General features: G+C 36.1%; 1 protein-coding gene across 5 annotated transcripts in view; it reads right to left on the bottom strand.

Moving 5' to 3' along the window:
- Positions 1 to 19,313, bottom strand: part of SLC25A21 (solute carrier family 25 member 21) — a 481,388-nt gene extending 462,075 nt beyond the window's left edge. Inside the window, exons 1-2 of one of the 5 annotated variants that reach the window (XM_079120310.1) lie at positions 17,965 to 19,281; positions 17,686 to 17,877 (exon numbers count right to left, since the gene is read on the bottom strand). In XM_079120310.1, the coding sequence (XP_078976436.1) occupies positions 17,686 to 17,755 (70 nt within the window). In that variant the 5' untranslated portion in view covers positions 17,756 to 17,877; positions 17,965 to 19,281. Of the gene's footprint in view, positions 1 to 17,685 lie in introns of all 5 variants that reach the window. The other 4 variants (XM_079120315.1, XM_079120312.1, XM_079120314.1 and 1 more) reach the window with 4 other exon arrangements.
- Between the last annotated feature and the right edge of the window lie 2,769 nt (positions 19,314 to 22,082).

Genomic DNA, 22,082 nt, shown 5'->3' with positions numbered 1-22,082 from the left:
TGGTAATTCCATAAGCATGAGCAGCATGGACCTAATACTTGGGAGTTCTATGAAAGATACCTATTTTGCTTTCTCCAGCATTCAGGGAAATGAAGCAGATAGGGACAGTTTATTTTCTGACTGACTTAAAATACTTTCTTCCTACTAGAGTTTGAACTTTGTCTGAGGGAACAGCATGATTTGGAGCTTATCGAAAGGGATTAAATTGGTGAAAATATTTAATACATTATGACCCTGGGACAAAGTACAATTAACTTTATTAATTTAGTTACTATTTTCCAAGAATAAAATCAGGGTTTTAAAAAGTCAGATTAGGCAGCTATTGATGAGAGTCAGAAAACGAGAGGGACTTGGTGGGAAGCCTGGGTCAGGCCTTGACTGAGAGCACTGAACTTGGGGAATGAAAGATTGAAAAACAAAAAACAAAACAAAACAAACACCCAGGAAGTAGTAAGAAAAGGAGAGCCAGCTAATTGCAAACTTGGGTGATAATGTTGGCTTCAAATCCTGGGGAAAGAACTGACAGATCCTAGTTAATGTATAAATAAGTAGTTGTCAATCAGGTGGTCTCTTTATCTTGGTGGTGGTGGGGGGATAAAAAAATAATTTAGATTAAAGACAAGGAATTCAATACTTATCTTGATAAGTAATGATCAATAATATGTATTCCAAATAATACTAAGGAATTTTAACACCTCAAAAGTTATTATGAATGGTGAGTAAAATAGAATATCTACAAACATATAAATTCCCCTCTTTGTTAAAATCAGTAAGTCTTAGGGGAGGAGAGTGACCCAATATTTGATAGGGTGACTACCAGAATGTGTTAAGAACTACTTTTTACTATAAATATATAAAATTCTGATTTGACAATTAAAAATAAACATTTCTAAAAAGAACCATTCTTATAGACTCACTACAGGATTTTTGAAAGGTAATCTCCAGAAGCAACAAAATAACTCCATTTTGAAACTAAAAAGACCACTTCATCTTGTGAGAAAGAAGATGGTATTAATAATCTCAAAGTTTGAGAACAAAACAAAATTCTAGAGTTTAGAAATTCATCTGGAAGAATAAGAAACCCAGAATAGCTAAAGCAATCCTTAGCAGGAAGAATGAAACGGAGTATCGCAATACCAGAACTTCAACTACACTACAAAGCAATAGTAACAAAAACAGCATGGTATTGGCACCAAAATAGACAGGTAGATCAATGGTACAGAATAGAGGACACGGACACAAACCCAAATAAATACAATTTTCTAATACTAGACAAAGGTGCCAAAAATATGCAATGGAGAAAAGATAGCCTCTTCAACAAACGGTGCTGGGAAAACTGGAAATCCATATGCAACAGAATGAAACTAAACCCCTATCTCTCACCCTGCACAAAAATCAACTCACAATGGATCAAGGACCTTGAAATCAGACCAGAGACCCTGCATCTTATAGAAGAAAAAGTAGGTCCAAATCTTCACCTTGTTGGCTTAGGATCAGACTTCCTTAACAGGACTCCCATAGCTCAAGAAATAAAAGCAGGAATCAATAACTGGGATAGATTCAAACTAAATAGCTTTCTCTCAGCAAAGGAAACTATCAGCAATGCGAAGAGAGAGCCTACAGAGTGGGAGAATATCTTTGCCACTCATACTTCAGATAGAGCACTAATTTCCAGAATATATAAAGAACTCAAAAAACTCTACACCAAGAATACAAATAACCCAATCAACAAATGGGCTAAGGAAATGAACAGATACTTCACAGAAGAAGATGTACAAGCAATCAACAGATATGTGAAAAAATGTTCAACATCTCTAGTAATAAGAGAAATGCAAATCAAAACTACCCTAAGATTCCATCTCAGCCCAATTAGAATGGCGATTATCAAGAATACAAGCAACAATAGGTGTTGGAGAGGATGTGGGGAAAAAGGTACACTCATACATTGCTGGTGGGGTTGCAAATTAGTGCAGCCACTCTGGAAAGCAGTGTGGAGATTCCTTGAAAACTTGGAATGGACCTACCATTTGACCCAGCTATCCCACTCCTCGGCCTATACCCAAAGGACTTAAAATCAGCACACTACAGAGATAACAGTCACATCAATGTTCATAATGGCTCAATTCACAATAGCCAGACTATGGAACCAACCTAGATGCCCTTCAATTGATGAATGGGTAAAGAAACTGTGGTATTTATATACAATGGAATATTACTCAGCTATAAAGAATAATAAAATTATGGCATTTGCAGGCAAATGGATGAAATTGGAGAATATCATGTTAAGTGAGATAAGCCAATCTCAAAAATCCAAAAGAGGAATGATCTCACTGATAAGTGGATGATGACACTTAATGGGGGGTGGGAGTGGGACAAGAATGGAAGAAGGAGGGACTGTATAGAGGGAAAAGAGAGGTGGGAGGGGTGGGGGGGAAGGAAAAAATAATGGAATGAATCAAACATCATTACTCTATGTAAATATATGAATATGCAAATGGTATGCTGTTACTCCATGTACAAACTGAAACAACATGTATCCCATTTGTTTACAATAAAAATAAATTTTAAAAAAAAATTCTAGAGTTTAGTGAAATAGGATTAAGTTTCTAGAAGGCAAACAAAAATAGTTTACATATTATAGAACAGAATTATAGTTAGCATATTTGCATATATTCATATACTGTGTCACTCATCTTTGAAGATTTTTTTACATAAGTTTTTTAGTTGTAGGTGAACACAATACCTTTTTTTTTTTTGTGGTGCTGAGGATCGAACGCAGGGCCTCACACATGCTAGGCAAGTGTGCTACCACTGGGCCACAACCCCAGCCTGAAGATGTTTTTAAGTGTTTGGAAGATACATACATGCTTAGTTATTTTCCTTCTCCATTAATGACAACACAGAGCACTCACTAAGGGCTAGGTGCAATGCTAAGCACTTGACACAAGTCAACTTGTGGGAACCTTCCAATGATGGTATGAAGTAAATTGCATTGTATCTCTATTTTATGGGTGGAGCACACAGATATCAAGCTGCTTGCCCAAGGTAATATAGCTTGTACAAGGTTGGAATGTGATAGCAGGCAGTAAAAGTATCAGAATCTCTACAGGATACCACCTCCTGGTCTTACCTCTATTCTCATTGAAAGGTAAAGTTCACTATTACATGGATGTCTCTTAATGGGGAACCTATTTCTTTCTTTGTTGATGTCAGTGTACTTACTTCCTTGCTTACTTCCTATAGTGTACTCAAAAGTCTCAAAAGTTTGTCAACTATATACTTATTTTTGGAAAACTTGTAGTTTTAGAACAAAGATCAGAGAAGACAGGTGAAGTAAATCAATGTTTTCATACACACACCTAACACACAGAAATAGGCTAAATAACTCTTTGCAACATCATGGTAAGAACTTAATAGACCAGAAGAGAAAATTAAGATTAGGTGGCTATGACCCCCTTGAATAAGTGTACTATCATGAGACTGCCACACATGTGAAACTCGGGTATCCCAGAGAAACAGTGGGACAAGTAGAAAGATTGACTGCAATGAATATAACTAGCACTGTGACCTTGGAGTTTGAGAAAATAAACCTACCTCCAACCAGTATGCAAGGATAAGATACTTCGTATGTCTTATAACCATTCCTGGGGAACCAGGTAGTAGGAAGACACAGGCCTTCATTCATACAGTCAAAATCCAGGAAGATAAACATCCGGGTTTAAAGAATCAATGGGACTACAATTAAAACTTAGAATTAAAGACCCTCCAGATTGACACTTAGAGCAGAAAAAACAGGGTTCTTTAAGAACCCTGTTTCTTCCTTTGCAGCTACTAGAAAGAAAATAGAATAGACATCTTGGAGAGTGCCAGCTCCCAGGGGTAATGTCTGAATTTGGTGGCAGATGAGCAGCAATGATTCTCCTCACCCCAAGTGACAATGGGCATTGAAGAAACCATACTAAAACCTTCAGATCATTTAGAAAGTAGTGTTTTCTCTTATCCTGATAAGATTTAGAATTTTTAAATTAAATTCATAATTATTAAATCAATAATTTAATTATTAAATTAGTAATCAAATAATGAAATCTAAAATAATTCAAAACCCAAACATACTCGACATATATTTATTCATCCATTCACTTAACAAAAGTTTACTGAGTACCTGTCCTGTGTCAGACTTTTTTAGGCACCAAGGATAGAGCAGGATACCAAATGGACCAAGATTCTTATCTACAGAGAGGTATAGACTACTTAAGGATAAGAGGAGCATGTTTTAATACATGTCATTATGTTACATAATTTGTTTAAAAATTAGTGTTATGCATTCTCATATTTAAATAAACATGTCAATGTTATTTACAAATCAATAAAATATAAGAACTGAAATATTTTAATTTAACTGTGGTTATTTACTTAACTATGTGATGCTAGTAAAATAAATATTAAAAGTGTGATTCTCTCATGCTATTCAAATGCAAGAATACATAGATTCATAAATATTAAGTCATAACAAAAATGTGGCATTTTCCAATCCAGAAATAGTCAATTTGCTAATAACCAGAATATACTAGTGTTTACTGCAGTCTCCAAACTTGATTCTTTTCCCAGATCCCTGGTTTGCCCTTCCTCTTTGGCTTTTCTCTGCTGTCTGATGTTCACCAGTCATCTATCCATCCATATATTCATAGTACAGATATGTTCCGGGATCCACCAGAATGAGAACCTCTAAAACTCATTCACCCTGTCCTTTAGGATGAGGCCTCTCAGATGTTGGAAGCTAACCAAGACTCTTCTATGTTTTAGACTTTTAATATATTAAAAAATAAAGAACACTAACTAACATGGTTATTAAAATGTAATTCATATTAAAATTATATATATATATATATATTTAGTTGTTGATGGACCTTTATTTTATTCATTCATTTACATGTGGTGCTGAGAATGGAACTAGGCCACACTCCACCACTGAGCCACAACCCCACCTGTAGTTTATTTTAAATGCCTACATTTTATATAGTAATGCTTTCCACATTACTCAACATAATTTGCATTATTTCACACAATTCCAAAGACACAGCCTGGACATATATTTTATGTCCAGTCATATCTGAAAGAATTCTATGAAGCCTTCTGAATATAAGGCTCTGTGATACAGCCCTGCTGGTCCTGTCTGGTATCCTTTCCCTTCTTAGCTTTTGGCACATTTCTGATTCAACATCAATAAGAAGCTACTAGGCTGTTTCTACATATAAGCAACTCTATCCTATTCCCCATGACATAGAGCTCTCAAACCCCTCAGGGAAGCTACCCTCAGAAGGGCAGAGGACCATAGATTTGGGATTGAAAATCCCAAATGTCTTAGGGTTAAGGGCTCCTTTAGTGGTGTTTCACATTTATTGCAGATTTTTAAAAAATGAATTACATAACGCTGTTCTAGGTAGAAATGCACTGTGATTTCAAACTATTCACCTAAAAATACGTATTTCTGGAATATGACCTAGGCCTTTAAGGTATTACTTGAAACTATGTTTTCTCATAAATGGTGAATGTCTTCCTTCCTTCCTTCCTTCCTTCCTTCCTCCCTTCTTTCCTCCCTCCCTTCCTCCTTTCTTTCCTCCCTCCTTCCTTACTCTTATATGTTCTTATATATGATGACTATAAATCTTTTAAAAACTCAACCTGCGCACAAAAGTGGTTTTACAGAACTGGGTGCACACCTGAAATCACAGCTACTCACAAAGCCGAAGCAAGATTACTTGAGCCCAGGAGTTCAAGACCAACTTGCACAACATAGCAAGATCTGACATCAGTTTTAAGAAGGCAGGTGAGGGTTTACAAAACTGCAATCCACTTCTAACTTATATTAGAAATGTCAAGTAGAGGACGTCCTTTCTGAGTTTACAATATAAAATATATCTGTGCATGTTGCATTCAAGCAGGAACTGAGCATCTTATAATAGTTATATAACAAATATTCCATTATAGAGCACAAAGCATAGTGGTAAGGATAGACAATAGACTTCGTTTTTTTGTTTTTTTGTTTGTTTGTTTGTTTTTTACTGGAGAGTGAACCAAGGGGTGCTTTACCACTGAGCGGCATCACCTGTCCCTTTTATTTTATATCTTGAGACAGGGTCTCACTAAGTTGCTTAGGGCCTCACTAAGTTGCTGAGGCTGGCCTTAAACTTGTGATGCTCCTGCCTCAGCCTCCCAAGTCACTGGGATCATAGGCATAGTGCCTGGTAACTCACTTTTAATTAGATAAACTTTAAGTCAAAAAAATAAAAGTTCTATTTTTTAGTGCTGCTCTGCAAAACTATCACTTCTATAAAGAACATTTCCTCCACTGTCAGCAAAATAAGATACTACAAAAGAGTTCAAAGTATTAGGTTCTAAATCAGAAGGTGCTTTCCTTAACTCTGCCACATTTACATCTGGTTAGGCAGGGGTACATAAGCAAAATAGATCTCAATGGAAGTTATTGCTGTACGGAAAATGCTTTTCAAATAAAAATATACTGGAATGGCTACTGTATTCTAAACTCTGTGCTAGGGCTGGAGATAAACAAGATATGATTTCTACTTTGAAGGGGCTCACTCTTCACAGTACAATCATCTAAATTAAACCACAGAAAAATGAAATAACTGTGAAAAGCATCCTTGCAGAGTTGAATGCTTTAACTAAAATATTAAAAATATAAATATTAAAAATAATACTGCATATCATGTAGGCATACCAATGAAAACATAAGTACATACAATAACATACTAGCTACTTAAATATCTACTATTGAATGGATACTATCTACTATTGAATGGATAATCCATTTCCTAACTATGGAAGATATAAATCCAACAAGAATCATATAGAAGTATTTAATGGATAGATGATCCTTTTCCTAACTGTAGAAGATATAAATCCAACAAGGATAATATAGATATTATTTTCACCACTGGTTTTATTTTCTTACTTAAATGCCAGTATTTCTATTTTTACTTTTTTTCCCTTCCTTTTTCTCTGCTGAACTTGTAATCTCCAGCACATCAATTCTTGATGCTTATCAGTACAACACAATTAAACTACATTGCTCTTTAAAATAAAGTTGCTGCCATGCCTTAACACTTTGATGTCATCACATTACTATTCTAACTTTAAAGATATAAATATTTTCTTAGTGCAACTAAAAACTACTATTCTGTCTTTCTAGACAGAAAAAAAATTAGTTTTTTCTCCTTATATCAATCGCTTTTAATATTTATCCTCTTTATAGCTGCCCTAAAATTATTTAGCTGTATACATTTCTTACAAAGAGAGAAAGAAACAGTTTATTTTACTAATCATTTAACTAAGTTTTTAAAGACATGGGAAAGTTATACTGCCACCTTGTGGTTAAGAGTTTGTTTATAGAAGCAAATACTTATGGTATTTCCCATTAACAAAATAAACCCACACAGTATGGACTAATTTAAAAAAAAAAAACAAAACTTATACATACATATGTACATATATATCCATATATCCATCTTGTTTGGAACGTATGTTAAAGGAGAATATATTATTCATATACCACCCTACTTTCTTATGTTAAAGCATACTAGATTAAAATAAGAAATGGCATTTGAGTAGCTGCCTCAGATATATAAATAAAAATTCTGCATTTGGCACTATAGTTCCTGCTCACAGACTTTTGTAATTTAAGATTACAATAATACATACTCTAGTCCCAAGAATTTTAAGAAACCAACTTATGGAATCTAGGAGTCTTAGATAATCTCTAAACTCCAAAAGCAATTAATATGACATTTATGCCTACCTTATTTACAATTTTTGTTTGATCCAAAACTCTACTTAAATTCCAAATCAAGCACAGAAAAAATATTATATCAAACAGAAATCACTTCTTCCATCTGTCTTTCTATAAACCTATTTTTACCTACATAGCCAGTAATGACAATTAAAAGGAAAAATTAAAACACAAAATACAGTCCTCTAAATCTTTTCAAGTATAGAATTTTCTATGATTACTCAAGGCACCTGAAGCCACCTGTTCCAAATGCTTTGCAATGACAAAATCTAAATCTAACTCTATCTGCAGAGAACTTTTTCATTTTTTAAAAAAAGCAAATCACCAAAATTATAGGAAAAGAGTGCCATCTATAGGTCTGCACAAGTATAGACTGACTATCTTAGATTTCAATTGTGATTGCCTATAGTAACATATACACTGGTCAATCAAATGCACTACCCTAGAAAGAAGCTCCAAAATTTTTTTTTTTTAAAAAGCTTGCTCATTCTCAAATCTCAGGAGGGGATCTTGCAGTCTATTCCTATCTCTACAATAATTTTCCAAAATAATGATAACAACACAATAGCAGTCAAAGCAACAAGAAACAAAGAACAATGTTTCTCACAATTATATTACTCTGATTTGGCATAAGTGGTGATTCATATATAGCAGTAGTTTTTCAAAAATATTAGTACATTGGTATGTGCCCCCCATCGTGTAAACTCTTTTAGTGTCATCCAATTCTATTCAGACATGAATTTTGTTCTTCTTTCTCCAAAGAGAAAGAAGTTCTATTTCTTCTTACAGTAAGTAGTCCATTCTACTTTTTATAGACATTAAACTAAATCTGACCTTTATGTCTAACCTAAACTGGTCAAACTCATTTAAAGGAAAAGGTTCAAGAAAACCTATTTCATGCAACTTAAAATTCTCTTCTTTTTCACAGATAGGCTCCTCCTGTCCTCTCCGAGGTTGCTCTCAGACCAGTGATTCACTCCAATCTCTTCTCTGGTTGTGTAAGAGTATCCTTAATAATACTTGGGAGTTGAGGCTTGGCTCATAATAATACATGGGAGTTGAGGCTTGGCTCATTCCTAATCAATTGCATGTAGTGCATGGCAGGAAAGTGTGGCCCCACTAATGCTGATCAAGACACTTGCTAACTAAGGTGGAGAATTTCACAATTGATGTCAGGCATTTAAAGTAACTGTAAAAATAAGAAGTGGCCTATTGTACCAAGGGCAGGCTTTGTTTTTTCATCAACATTCAATATCCCATACCAGCTCTCAGTATTTAACCCAACCAAAGAGAAAAGAAGCCTTATGAAAGCAATACTCAGTATGGGGCTGCTTATCTGATGTCCTATTCTGTGCACTAGAGTCTGGAGTAGTGGCTGAGAGTTCAAGTTTTGAAAGCAAAGAAGAGAGTTTGAATTCTATGCCCTGCTACTGGCTTTGAGCAAGCTACTTTGTTTCTCTCAACTTCACTTTCCTCATCTTCAAGAAATTACAAATTAATATAGATGATTTAAGCTTAGCAAAGTGCTTTGAACATAGTAAACATTCAATAAATGTCATTACTAAAAAAGATAAGATTTATCAGTTCTTGTTTATCCTGTTAAAGAAGATAATTAAGTAGTATCTACCCAACCTAAACAGACACTCAGCAAAGTTCATATATGACTTAAGATGACAATAAGAATGAATGAGGAAGACAACTAAAAATTGGAATGTGTACAATTATGCAACAAAGAGAAAATGATATTGGAATGATATTAGTTTCAAAATACACCTCTGAAACATCTTTAAAAATCATTAAAATTCATTTGACTCTCTATTTCATGTTATTGCTACTGTTTATTTTAGAAATGTGAGTCTACAGGGCACAAAGAAATTGGAAGCGTAGATCTTGGAGTCACCTACAAATAGATGACTCTAAAACCAGATGGTGAATGGGCTTCTTCAGAGTGATAACTAGAGTATGTGGTAGAGAACATGGAAACCTGTAGACTATATATTTGTAAGACAGTGGGATTTCCATAAAGGATTCTGTAAAAGAGTGGTCAGATAGGGAGAGGAGGGCTGAAAACCAGCCATAGGAAGAACTTATGTAAAATTGGTTAGAGACATGAAATTCCACAAATATTAAATAAAAAACTGAGGAGAAAAGTTTCAGATAACACTTTCAGCTAAAAGGCAAAGGAGATATACCAATTACAATAGGTTGAAAATTGAGTGATAAACTTTTTAGAAAAAGCTGATAATAAATGGAAAGATAAATACAAGACCATAGTTTGAGATATGGGATGTGAATCTGAGAAACACAATATAAGAAGAAAAATACAATGTCTTTTGTAGTCAAATTGTGATCTCACAAGAAATATGTTAAAGTTCTAACTTCTGGTACCTATAAATATGACCTTACCTGAAAATACCATCTTTGCAGATATAATCAGGTTAAGAGGAGATCATACTGAATTAGAGTGAGTCCTAATCCAATGATGATGTCATTATAAGAAGAAGAAAATCTGGACATAAACACAGAGACAAATAAGAAAAGAATACCATGTGATGACAGATGTAGATAGAGTAATGACCTATCTATAAGCCAAGAAAAAATCAAGGATAGCTAGCAAATGCTAGAAGTTAAAAAATGCATGAGATGGATTCCTTCTCAGTACCTCCAGGAGGAACCTGTCTGGTGACACCTTGATTTTGGATTTCTAACTCCAAGAACTGTTTCTTTCATTCATTACCATTTTAAAGACACTACCTACTTAAATCATAAAGATGTCTGAAGATGATTTGTGCATCTCTTTTTAGTTTGGGGTCCTAGAATGACAGATGATGGCTAAATAAAAATATCCCATCATGGGCTGGGGATGTAGCTCAATGGTACAGCATCTGTCTAGCATGCATGAGGCCCTGGGTTCCACACCCAGCACTCAACATACTATCTTAAGACTCTTACCCAGAAGGTGGAAGAGACTTTAGATTTGAAAGTATTTTTTTTTCACATCATTTATTGAATAGTTCCAACAGAAGAGCTGTTAAAGTATCATTGCATGTATCAATTGTCCAATGATCAGAACCTCTGAATACTTCTCTCTCTTCAGTGTTGGAGACAGAATAATATTCAGTGGTTTGGCTTTTGATATTCATTCATTAATGTAGTCACAAACATTTCTCAGTCCCTAATACAGTGTCTCTGAAATATCGGGTTCTCAGTACTTTGAGATGTTGAAATCAGGCTGGTGGAGGGGTGAGGAAGGGCAAGTTCAACAGTGTGTTCCTAAAACATGAGGAAAAATTGTTTTACGTTTTGTGTCATGAACCCACATAATAATGGTACTTGAACTTCTGAAACAACTTCAGGGAAAGACAGTAAAATAAGAAATCCTTTGAAATGTGGTGATGCAACTCACATTTTATTTTAAAATTTATATTTTTAAGACTATATTTTCTTAATGATAAGACCAAACTTTAATTAAAACACATTCCTTAAAGGTATTTTATAATTAATTTGAGCAATAGAGCTGCTTCCTCCTATGTGGTGAAATAATGGAGATTTTTTTCCTCCCTAATTACCCAGATAATGGGTTCCAGCCTTCCTTTGATGTGTCATAAAAGCTCACCTGTTTCACTACAACCTGCTATTTATTATCAAACAATTACAGTTTCCCAAATCCTGAATTTCCAAAGGTGCCATTTATCCAAATCACATGTGTGTCTCCTTTGCACCCATTCTCAAAAAGAATTCTCCTTGATCAAAAATTTAACCTTGATTACCCCCTGGTGCATCAGCTCTTTTATTGCCTAGTACAAATTAAAACCCAGGGACTTCTATAATACACACTGACTATTAAAGCATTCTTTTAATTATATTGTAACTCGGGTTAAGGCAAGAAAAGGTAAAAATCTTATTAAGTTGAAAATATCTAAGATATGGAAGATCGGTAATTTTTAAAAATGAAGATTTTATATTATCCTATACCTGTTTTTTAAAATCTTTTTTTCAGTGGAAGTCTTGTACTTTCTCCCATCAGAATAAGGCACACTTTGCATATATATTCTCAGATAGTCTCCCAGAAGCCTATTAATGAATCCCAATTTTCCCTTCCTTGGAAAGGGTCTGTCATTTCAATCTCATTTGATTCTTTGTATGTGATTAATGAGATTACACTACACAAAGTACTTGAACAGTGCTTAGCACAAACTGGAAAGCTTGTCTCCAGAATACTTTGAGTCAAACACTTTCAATGAAAGCAATGGACCCTGGGAGATGTACATAGTGAACACAATAACTGATGAAAATAGGATGGGGTGCCTACCTACCAAGGTAACAAGGACCAGGCTAGGTTAGAGAAGAGGAAACAGCAACCTAGAAATTTTGAAGAATAAATCAGTGTTCTGCCAGCACAATGATCAATACATGGTCCATGGAGGGAAATGAGCTTTGAAAAGCATTCTGAATAGGACAAGGTAGACTTGGAAGGATATGAGTACAATTCTGGGAGGCAGGAGGAGGGCCTCAGACTTGCCACTGTACATGTATAGGGGTGAATTCACAAGGAATCCTGATGGGCCCTGGTGATAGCAAGACTTCCCAAGGGACCAAGGAAACTTCAGAGGCTCAGGAAGTTCTGAGGTTGAGTGCAAAAGTCCTATGAAAGTTTGGAGTAAATTTCTATCTGCATGGGCCTGAAAGTCTCCTATATGACATAAGAATGAGAACAACCCCATAGGCTTCAGAGACATGTGGAAGGACTCAAACTGGTCACTAGGAAGAACAGAAGGATCCTAGGTGGATTCACTCCTGGCTCCTGACCACCTACATGACAGCCTCATGGAGCCCTGCTGATGTGCAGACAGGTAATGCTATGGGACCCAGAGATGTGTTGAGGTCAGAGATCTTGAGACCTCTAACAAGTGTGGAGGAATTCTGTCAGTGTTACCAACAAATTTGCTTCTAATACATTCAGTATGTTTGTAAGCAACAGAAGAAAGGTGTCCCATTTCCCAGAAGGACAAAAATGCTTGAGGATGCACAAATTATGGAGCATAGACTAGATTTCAGCTCTTACTTGTTCCAGTAACCAGAGCCCTTTATCAGGCCACAATCTGCCCAGCTGCATGTAGAGGACCTGGATGTACTGACCTCTAAAAAAACTAAATTTTCTCTTGGCTAAAAGCTAATCTTGTGCCCATACAAATGAGCACAGTACTATTTAATAAAAATACTGAAAGGACTGTATTTATAAACAAAAGTGTTCTTTTAAGAAATGTTAACCAATAGGAGCTACAAAGATAATAAGATGTAGATTTGGCTTGATCTCTCCAATTTCTAAAACCATTCAGCCCCTCTGACCATTCTCCTAGTCCCTCTCATATCCCTAATTTCATATATAAATGGTTGCATACTTGTGTAACCATGGGTGTGTTAATTATTCTCTCTGTGCATTAGTTTCTTCATCTATAAATGGGATTAAAACAGTGCCTATTTTGTTGAGTTGTGGGGAAGATTAACAATGTTAATACAAGTGTGAAGTTGGGTTTCAGATTTAATATTTATTCTGTGGATTATTTGCATCATTCATGTATTAATAAGAACATTAAAGCTGGGTGGAGCTATAGAGGACATCTGAGAAACATTTATGCAGAAAACCATTTTCAAGCTGGGCCATAGAAAATGGGTAGGATTTCAATAGATAGAAAAATAAGGGGAAGATAATCCAGACATAGTAATAAAGGTGGAAAGGTACATACATCATTCAGGAATGTTGAGCAGATCTATTTAGCAAAAACTGAATGGAATGTGTAGAAGGGTGGAAAATAAGACTGAAGGTTAAACTGAGGGCACATAATAGGTAATACAGAATTGATTAATTATCTCTCCAATCAACAATGAAAATCAAGAAAGATTTTACTTGCAAACTCCTTCAATGTGGCTTTGGCTTTTTCACTGTATGGAATCCTTTTGCGCAAAGGTCTTCTGATAAGGTGCTACTAAAACTTTAAAGTACAAACCAAAGATCTCTGGCCTTCCTGAAATGCAGATTCTGATGTGGTAGGTGTGAAGTGAGGCCTGAGATCCTACATTTTTAACAAACTTCCAGGTGCTACCATACTCCTTGCCACTCTTCTAGGGTACATATTTTCAGTACCAAGAATAATCTTTTCTCATCTTCATGTTTAGTGATTCCTCAGTGTTCACCTTGGTGATCTTCCTGAAGCTTTCTCATCATAGCTTCCATGGCTCTCTTATCTAAATCTTATGGTATTACTTGAAGTTAAGAACAAAGACTAAAACAAATAGTTTCAATGAACACAATGGATTCCAGAGAGATGCAAAGTTAGAACACAGTGATTGATGAAAATGTGGTGGGATGTGTCCCTCTAAGAAACCAGGGGGGAAGAATGGCCACCTGTAGAGGAAGGAACAGCAACCTGGAAATTTGGGGGAATAAATTTATGACCTGCCAGTCTAGTGGTGTGCCACATGAAGGGGAATAAGCTGTAGGAGGCATTCTGAGTGGCACTTGTAGGCTTACAGGGATATAAGTAAGTTTTCGAGAGACAGGAGGAACATTGCCACTATGGAAGGAAATTCAGTGTGAACAGGACTTAGAGGTGACCTCACAAGGAAGTCTGACAGGTCCTGCAGAAAAGGGGACTTCATTGGAGTCTCTGAGAGGTTCTGTAGTTTGGGTAAAAAACCCTTATGGGAATTTGGGGAAAATAACCATCTGAGTGGGACTGTAAGACTGAGAACATGGCTGGCTCTGCAAAAATCCAGTACATAATAACTTGTCTTAAGCAAAGTCTTCATAAGATAAAACCGTCTTTAGTAGCAAGATCTACACACAGCATTTATAGCTACAAACTCAAGACTAGGCTTTAGATATTTATTATCCAAGCAACTGTCACATATCTATTCTTCAGTCTTTTAAATTGCAAATATCACAAACTATCTAGTAATAAAAGATATATAACAGATGACACCTGTTGCTCCTCTCATGCTGTATATAATTTCTCTACATCTCATCTGAGATCCCCATCCTACCTGCCTCACACATTCACATGGGTATTGGCTAGAGTTGAATGATATAGAGGTGGACCCCTGCCAACTATGGTTTATTTTGAGTTTTTCCTTAGGATTTTGGACTAAAATTTAAAGAAAGCAAGTCAGTCTCTCATGCTCTCCAGCAAACAGAAGTCAAAAGCATAGATACAACAGTTGTTGGAGACCAGGTTTTGCCACATAGAAGAGCTCAGTGAAAGCTGAAAACAGTAGTAAACTAAGAGAAACAAGAATTCTCGGGATACCAAGATGGCACAGAGAAATAGCTCTATCTACCTGTCAGGTGTACGCCCTGACAACATTGTACATCTCTATATAAGCCAGGTTAGCAAGGTCCAATCACAGTCTAGCCTGATCTTCGCAGAATGCTCTGTGAATTCTCCAAATGAAATGGAAAACAAACTGCACTGTTAGCTGCTGAAAGGCAGCTTTTTCCTCCCTATCTAATGGAAGACTTCTGCAAGGCCTTTTTTATCCATCTCCTTAGTTTCAATGAAGCACATGACTTTCTACCTCACCCCTATCTAGGTTAAAACTGCAGACTTCATCATAAATCTATAAAACCACCTGGCTGTGGTTCAGAGGTAGCTCCTCAACAGCAAGGGGCCAGTCACTCATAGTCTATCATATGACCTCTTCAGGTCAGTGTTATCTGTAATACTAGGAACAATAAGACTTGCTGTAGCTGTCATGAACTGAATCCATTTGGGCAGGTTTTCTTTACCAGGCAAATTTGTGGAGTATTCCAAGCCATCCTAACAGCTGTAGCAGTAATACTTATGGCCTTATTATTAGCCATCACCTGGCTGCCTTGGGGATGTTTGACCACTTGACAAAAGAAGTAAAAGTTGAAGAGAGTTCACTTCCTTCTCCTCTCCAGAAATGTATGCCAGACCTTGATGAGACATGCTGATATCTCTCCATAAACCTCCCAAGTTTATTTATTTTTTTCTCTTAAGGAAACATTCCCTTACAATGTATTTTTTATCTTTATAGCCAGAAGATCATATAATACACAGAGAGATGATAGTGCCAGAAATCAGAATTCCTGTGGCAGAAATTCAAATGCATTTCCTTTTTTTTAAATTCTGCTTCTCTTGTATATTGATTTCTTTCTGACCCTTGATCTACTATATGTAAAAGGATTACTGCATTTATTACAGTTGCAAAAAAGTCTTATGAAAATGCTTTTGGCCAAGTACTCTTTTTCACTATGATGATAGTATAAATTACTCTCATCACTTATCAATAACTCCATAGTACAAACTACATAAATTATCCTACTATTTTAAAGTTATTCTATAAGTGTCCTAATTTTTACTCATACTGATTACAATCATAAGAATATATGATGGCATCACATATTATATCTATGCCAATAAAACACTGTAAATAGAATTATAGTTTGATCTACTTTTGACATCCTTTGAGTTTAACTGTTACTAGTACATATTACGATTAGCTAAACCAATATTCAGATGCTTATGAAGCATTGGTCATAGATTAGGATTTTAATCAACTAGCTCCACTTTCCCTCTGAGCCAAATGAGTTTTCTTGGATCAGGGTCACAGACTGGAAATAAAGTGAGTCAGGTAGAGCTAGCAGAGCTTTGGCCATTGTGAAATTCTACCAAAACTCTGACTAAATCAGAGCAAGGGCATCATCACTATTGGGAAACAACTTAAAAAGTAGGCAAAATGGGGGCACTGACATCATAAATGGGTGGACAATGCACAATTACCTACAAGAAATGAATGCCTCAATTGTCCTTAATAATTAATAATGATATATGAACTTCAGAAAAGTGTCACATTGTGACACATCTAGTTGCTTGTAGTACCCCTGAGATTCAACATAATGATATTAGTCATAATTTGAAGTAGTCTCTTATAAAAACCCCAAATCTGTTTGAAAATACAGTAAATTTTAGTAGTCAACATTAGATATTTTCTAGTCATTGTCTTAATGTGATTTATTAGTGTTATCATAATTTACTAAAGGAATAACCACAGTTATAAAAATGTTTTATAGTTATTAGCTAATTATAGTAATTGTTATGTATTTATAATAAAATGCATCACAGTATGCAAGATTAAATTTTCAATGAACTAATAACTTATACTTTAAAATATTCTTAAAATCCATGCACATAATTTCATGGTTAGTAACTTTCCCCAGCCACATTTAACATAATTATTGCCAAGATTGGTTATAACAGATCATTTGCTAAAGGTTTTTCTTTTTCCCCCCACAGCATAACTCTCCATAAATAGTAAGTCCATTATAACAAGTGTTTAAGTGTGTTAAAATATGCATTTAATTTAATATGCCTATTTATGGTGCAATTACACCCCAAGCAAGCACCGTTAAGCAGTAAGAAGCCCTGTGGAGTCCTACCATAATATTTTGATGAGGGAGGAAGGATTTGTCTAAGATCTGTCTGCCCTCGAGAGTCTACAAGTGCTAGCAAACTTAAATAAGACAGAACTGAGTCATTTTCAAGTAAAATAGCCAGCAAAGCAAAAAGTCTTCTCTCAAATTACAGGACTTGGTGCTGCGCTCCTCTTGCAGCCTAGGAACAGAGAAGGCCAGGAACCTAAGAGCAGCTGGCATCGGTGGGGAGGCGACTTTACCTAGGACACCAGGCACTCTCCGCCCGGGCCGGGCCTCCTTTGCTCCTACGCTTCGCGGGCTCAGGTACTGAACTCGGAGCGCTGAATTTTGAGGGAGAGGACAAAACTTGGGCTGGGAAGCTTGTCTGAGAAATGTTTTCGCGGCACGCAATGGAGCGGAGCAGGGCAGGGCCCGGCCTTACCAGCAGAACCACCGGCCAAGATCTGCCGAGAAGCCTCTCGCACTAATCCGACTTCGGGCTTGGCGGACATCTTCGCAGCCTGAGGAGGAGGGAGGGGGCTGGGATGTGTGAGCGAGATCGCGGCTGAACGATGGCCTGCGCTGCCTCTCCGGATGGGAGTCGTGCTGGGTTGGTCCTCTGGCCAGTGGTTCCCTGTGGGACGGCAATGGGGACTACCCAGAGATGGCGGTTCGGGCACTGGCTCGCCGCGAGATCTCTAGCGGGTGGGAAGCTGCTTACTGTGCTGCTTGTAGGGTGGCCTTTCCCTTGAACTAGGCTTCCTGCGCTCAGAAAAGGTCCCGGACAGAAGCCTCGAGGATGGTATTAGCTTGACTCACCGCAGCATGTCCGTTTTGGTCTCCTAGATTGGCGCCCAGGCGCTTCCCTATCAAGAGCCTCTCCTGCAGTTTGTCAAGTTGGACGCCCTGCCTTTGATAACGCAAGTGAAGCGACCGGGGGCCGAAGCTCTAAGGGCAAGGCTGGAGCGACCCTTGCCCCCTGGCAGGACAGAACACAGTGTCGTTCTAAAGAGCGGATTGGTGAATAAATTCCTCGGAGTTAGTTATCCTGAGATTGCAGGCTGAAGTAACTAAGTCAAAGCAGATGGAATTACCTTGCTATTGAGCTAATATATAGTACTTTAACAAGAAGATGGTTTAAAGGAGATTTATTTCATACCTCATAAACTTATTTGCTGAAAGACCTAAAAGAGAAAATGCCTGGTTACAAATAGTCTTCTATATCCAGGGTCAGAGGTTCTCAAAGTGTGATACCTAACATAATTTGTGAATCTCTGGGGTTAGGGCCCAGAAACCTATGTTTTAACCAGTTCTCTATAGATTGTTATTAACACTAAAGTTTTTGAACCACTGAAATAATTCAGGAACATTAAGGAACTTTAAGTGTGTTCTGTGTATAAAACAGTTTTTCATATTAGCCTCTTAGAATAGTTAACAAAAAAATAGTCATTTAAACCTGGTATTTAAGCCATAAGCTTCAAATTCCTGTGTAGGAGAGATACAAATTTCTGCCACACAAGATTGTGAAATTTTAGAGAAAAAAAACACCCACCACACCCCTACAGGCCAGAAAATGATAAGAATAAAAGGGACAACTGGCAAGCTTTGGCTATTGTCATTATTTCTAATACACGGTATTTAATACTAAATGTTTATTTTGTGTCATATAAAATTGCCATTTTTTAAGGTCAAAAACTTTGGATATGGACAATTTAATTAACAATATATGATTTCCAGTATGTACAAAATACAGTATTAGTGTTTCATACTTTTATTTCTTTAGCTGAGCCATTAAAAGTCGATGATACTGATACCTGACTGGCAACATTATTCAAACTAAGGAATTGGGGAGACTTACTTATATGATTAGATATTCAAAAATAAATTTCTCATTTGATTAAAATGTCTAAATGTGAAAATGTTTTCCAAGAAATAGTTTTCAGAATTTTTGCTAATTAGGTAGAATAAAAGTTTTTGCATAGTATTTTTCAGTCTTTTACTGGTTAAATATGAGGACAGATGGGGCTAGGGTTGTGGCTCAGTAGTACAGTGCTTGCCTGGCATGCCTGAGTCACTGGGTTCAATACTTAGCACCACATATAAATAAATGAATAAAGGTTCATTGAGACAAAAAAATAAATAAATAAACATGAGGTCATGAGTATATAACATAAAATCACTTCTTATGTTAAAAAGTGATGGTTTTATTTGTATAGGAACAATTTCACAGTTCACAGAAGGCATTTTCTTTCTTTTCCAAGGCAGAAACTCAGTTTTCCAAGATGATACCAGGAGTGACAGAATAGGTGGGCTTCCATTCTAGGATTCCTTCTGGTAATAATGGGTTTGTCTATTTAATTATTAACCACAGGCCAAACAAAATACATTCTGTCAAACAGAAACCTAAAATAAATAAGGAACCCCCAAATTCATTTATTAAATGTAAGAAGAATTTCTAAAGTTTCTAAAAGAAAGTGGTCATGACTGTTATTCCAAAGGCACATACTCAAACTAATTCTGCATTCATTCATTGAGAGCTTACTAAGTATTAGCATTTTCTTAAGTACTGGCAATATTCATAGTAAACATCCCTCACTTATGGGTCATATAATTTAATGGAGGAGATCCTACCATGTTGCAATGTAAATAAATCTTTGCCTTCCCAGCCTTTATTTTAGTAAATGTAATAATACTACCAGGTTAAGATTTAAAGATAGCTTATTTTTTTTAATTATTTTTTGATTCATTGTACACAAATACGATACAACTTTCATTTTTCTGGTTGTATACAAAGTAGAGTCACACTGTTTGTATAATCATACTTGTACATAGTGTAATGATGTTTGTCTCATTCCATTATCTTTCCTTCCCCCTGCCCACTCCCCAACCCTCATTTCCCTCTACACAATCCATCCTTCCCCCATTCTTCCCTTACTCCCCTGTTATGTATCATCATCCACTAATCAGTGAAAACATTTGATCTTTGGTTTTGGGGGATTGGCTTATCTCACGTAGCATGATATTCTCCAGAGACAGCTTATTGACATCATTATTTTTATGAGTATTTTCACTTCTGAAGAGCTTCTCCTAGAAAGATGAGTGCAGGTTTGTGGCTGGACTAAAAACATTGCTTCCTCTCTTTAACTTCTCTAAACCGGAACAAATTTCTTTGGGTAAAAAAGCAAGACCTATTATCACATGTAATCCAGTGCTACACCTCTGGAATAGTTGAGCTCACCCAAAAGCTTGATAACATTCTGGAGCTTGTGAGTCTGCAAGGGTCAGTCCAGAGTCAACAAATACCCACTATGCCAAGACCTCTGATTATCGAATCTGCTTTCTATATATAGCTAAATTTGCCCACGGTCAATACCAGAATGCTGGGAGGTTTAGCCCTGGGAAACAATGATAAAATTGACCTATTTCAGATAATGGGACTCAATTCATCCCATTGTTATTTCTATTATTTTAAAAAATATTTTAATGTCCTAATAGAGCAAAACTATTGCTCAAGCTTGTATTTTTTAAATTGTTGATTTTTTTCTGCTGATCTTGGTTAAGAATTACATGATTATTATCAGTTTGCAAAATGGCTGAAAATGAAACCTTCAAGAACCTTAAAAATGACAACCAAATTTAAATATCTGACAATTTATTCAACGTGTTATTGAAATAAAGTTTGTGTATTGGGCCATCCAAAATAATAATGAATTAGGATGAATTATTTATTTCCCCTTGTGTAATAGCCCAATGGTAAGCTACGAATATAGCTCCAGCCTGAAGAGGGAGAAAGAAAACACAGGTAAAGAAAGCCCTTACAGGCCAGAATTGCTCACAAGGGCTATCCCGAGGTCTAAAGGTGATCAGGAAATGTATTTTGCTGCATGGCCATGTGACCAGGATACAGTGGTGGGTGGTTACCATTATGAAAGAAGGGGAGAACCAAAAGTGCCTGTCATTTAAAAAAAAAAAAAGTTCAGGAAGAGCTATACTTAAAATGGCAATATTTGCCCATTTTGAAAGACTTTGTCTCCTTTAAGTCTAAAGTTTATTTTATTGCCTAACTAGAAACTATAATATAATACCATGGTACTCACTGTACTATGACTAAAACTATATTTTAAAATACCATTCACTTAAAGATACATAGCAATTGTAGGCCTAGTCTCTTCTTTTTTGGAAAATACTAAGAAACACAGAATTTTGCATATATGGAACCCATCCTTGGAACAGAGTTGGGGAGAGTGATATATGGACACCAGATTAAGAAATCTTAACCAGTGGAATATATTAAACTCTTGAAATATTAAAAAGATCTATTATTCCATAATATTCTTATGCACAGGTATTAAAAGTATTATGTGCTTAAAATCTGTAGATCTGAATATAACTGCTCAAAGCTTACAGTTTACAAATACTATGATATGTCTTCATTAAGGACAATTTAAGTTCTGCTCATTAAGTTGAGCACTTAAAGCATTTTAAAATTTAAGTGACTCTACTGAACACTGTAAATGAAATAGTTAAGGTGCTATCTTTGTTACTATTATACAAATACCTGAAATAATCAACTTAATAAAATGTTTATTTTGGTTCACAATTTTGGAGGTTCTAGTCCATGATTGATTGGCCCTATTGCTTTGGAGCTGTGGCAAGGAACTATCTCATGGTGGGCAGCATGTGGCAAAACAAAGGTATACACCTCAAGTGTGGGAAGTGAAAAAGAAAGTGGAAGACATAAGGATCCCCTTTCAGGCAGTACTCCCAATGACCTAAGACTTCACAGTAGGCCCCTCAACAAGGGTTCTACCACCTCCCCAAAGTGCCAAGGTGAAGAAC

This window comes from Sciurus vulgaris (genome assembly GCF_902686455.1).
Source record: "Sciurus vulgaris genome assembly, chromosome: 2".
Taxonomy (NCBI): domain Eukaryota; kingdom Metazoa; phylum Chordata; class Mammalia; order Rodentia; family Sciuridae; genus Sciurus; species Sciurus vulgaris.
Note: the sequence above shows the minus strand (reverse complement) of the source record. Positions and strands in the feature narration are given on the sequence as shown.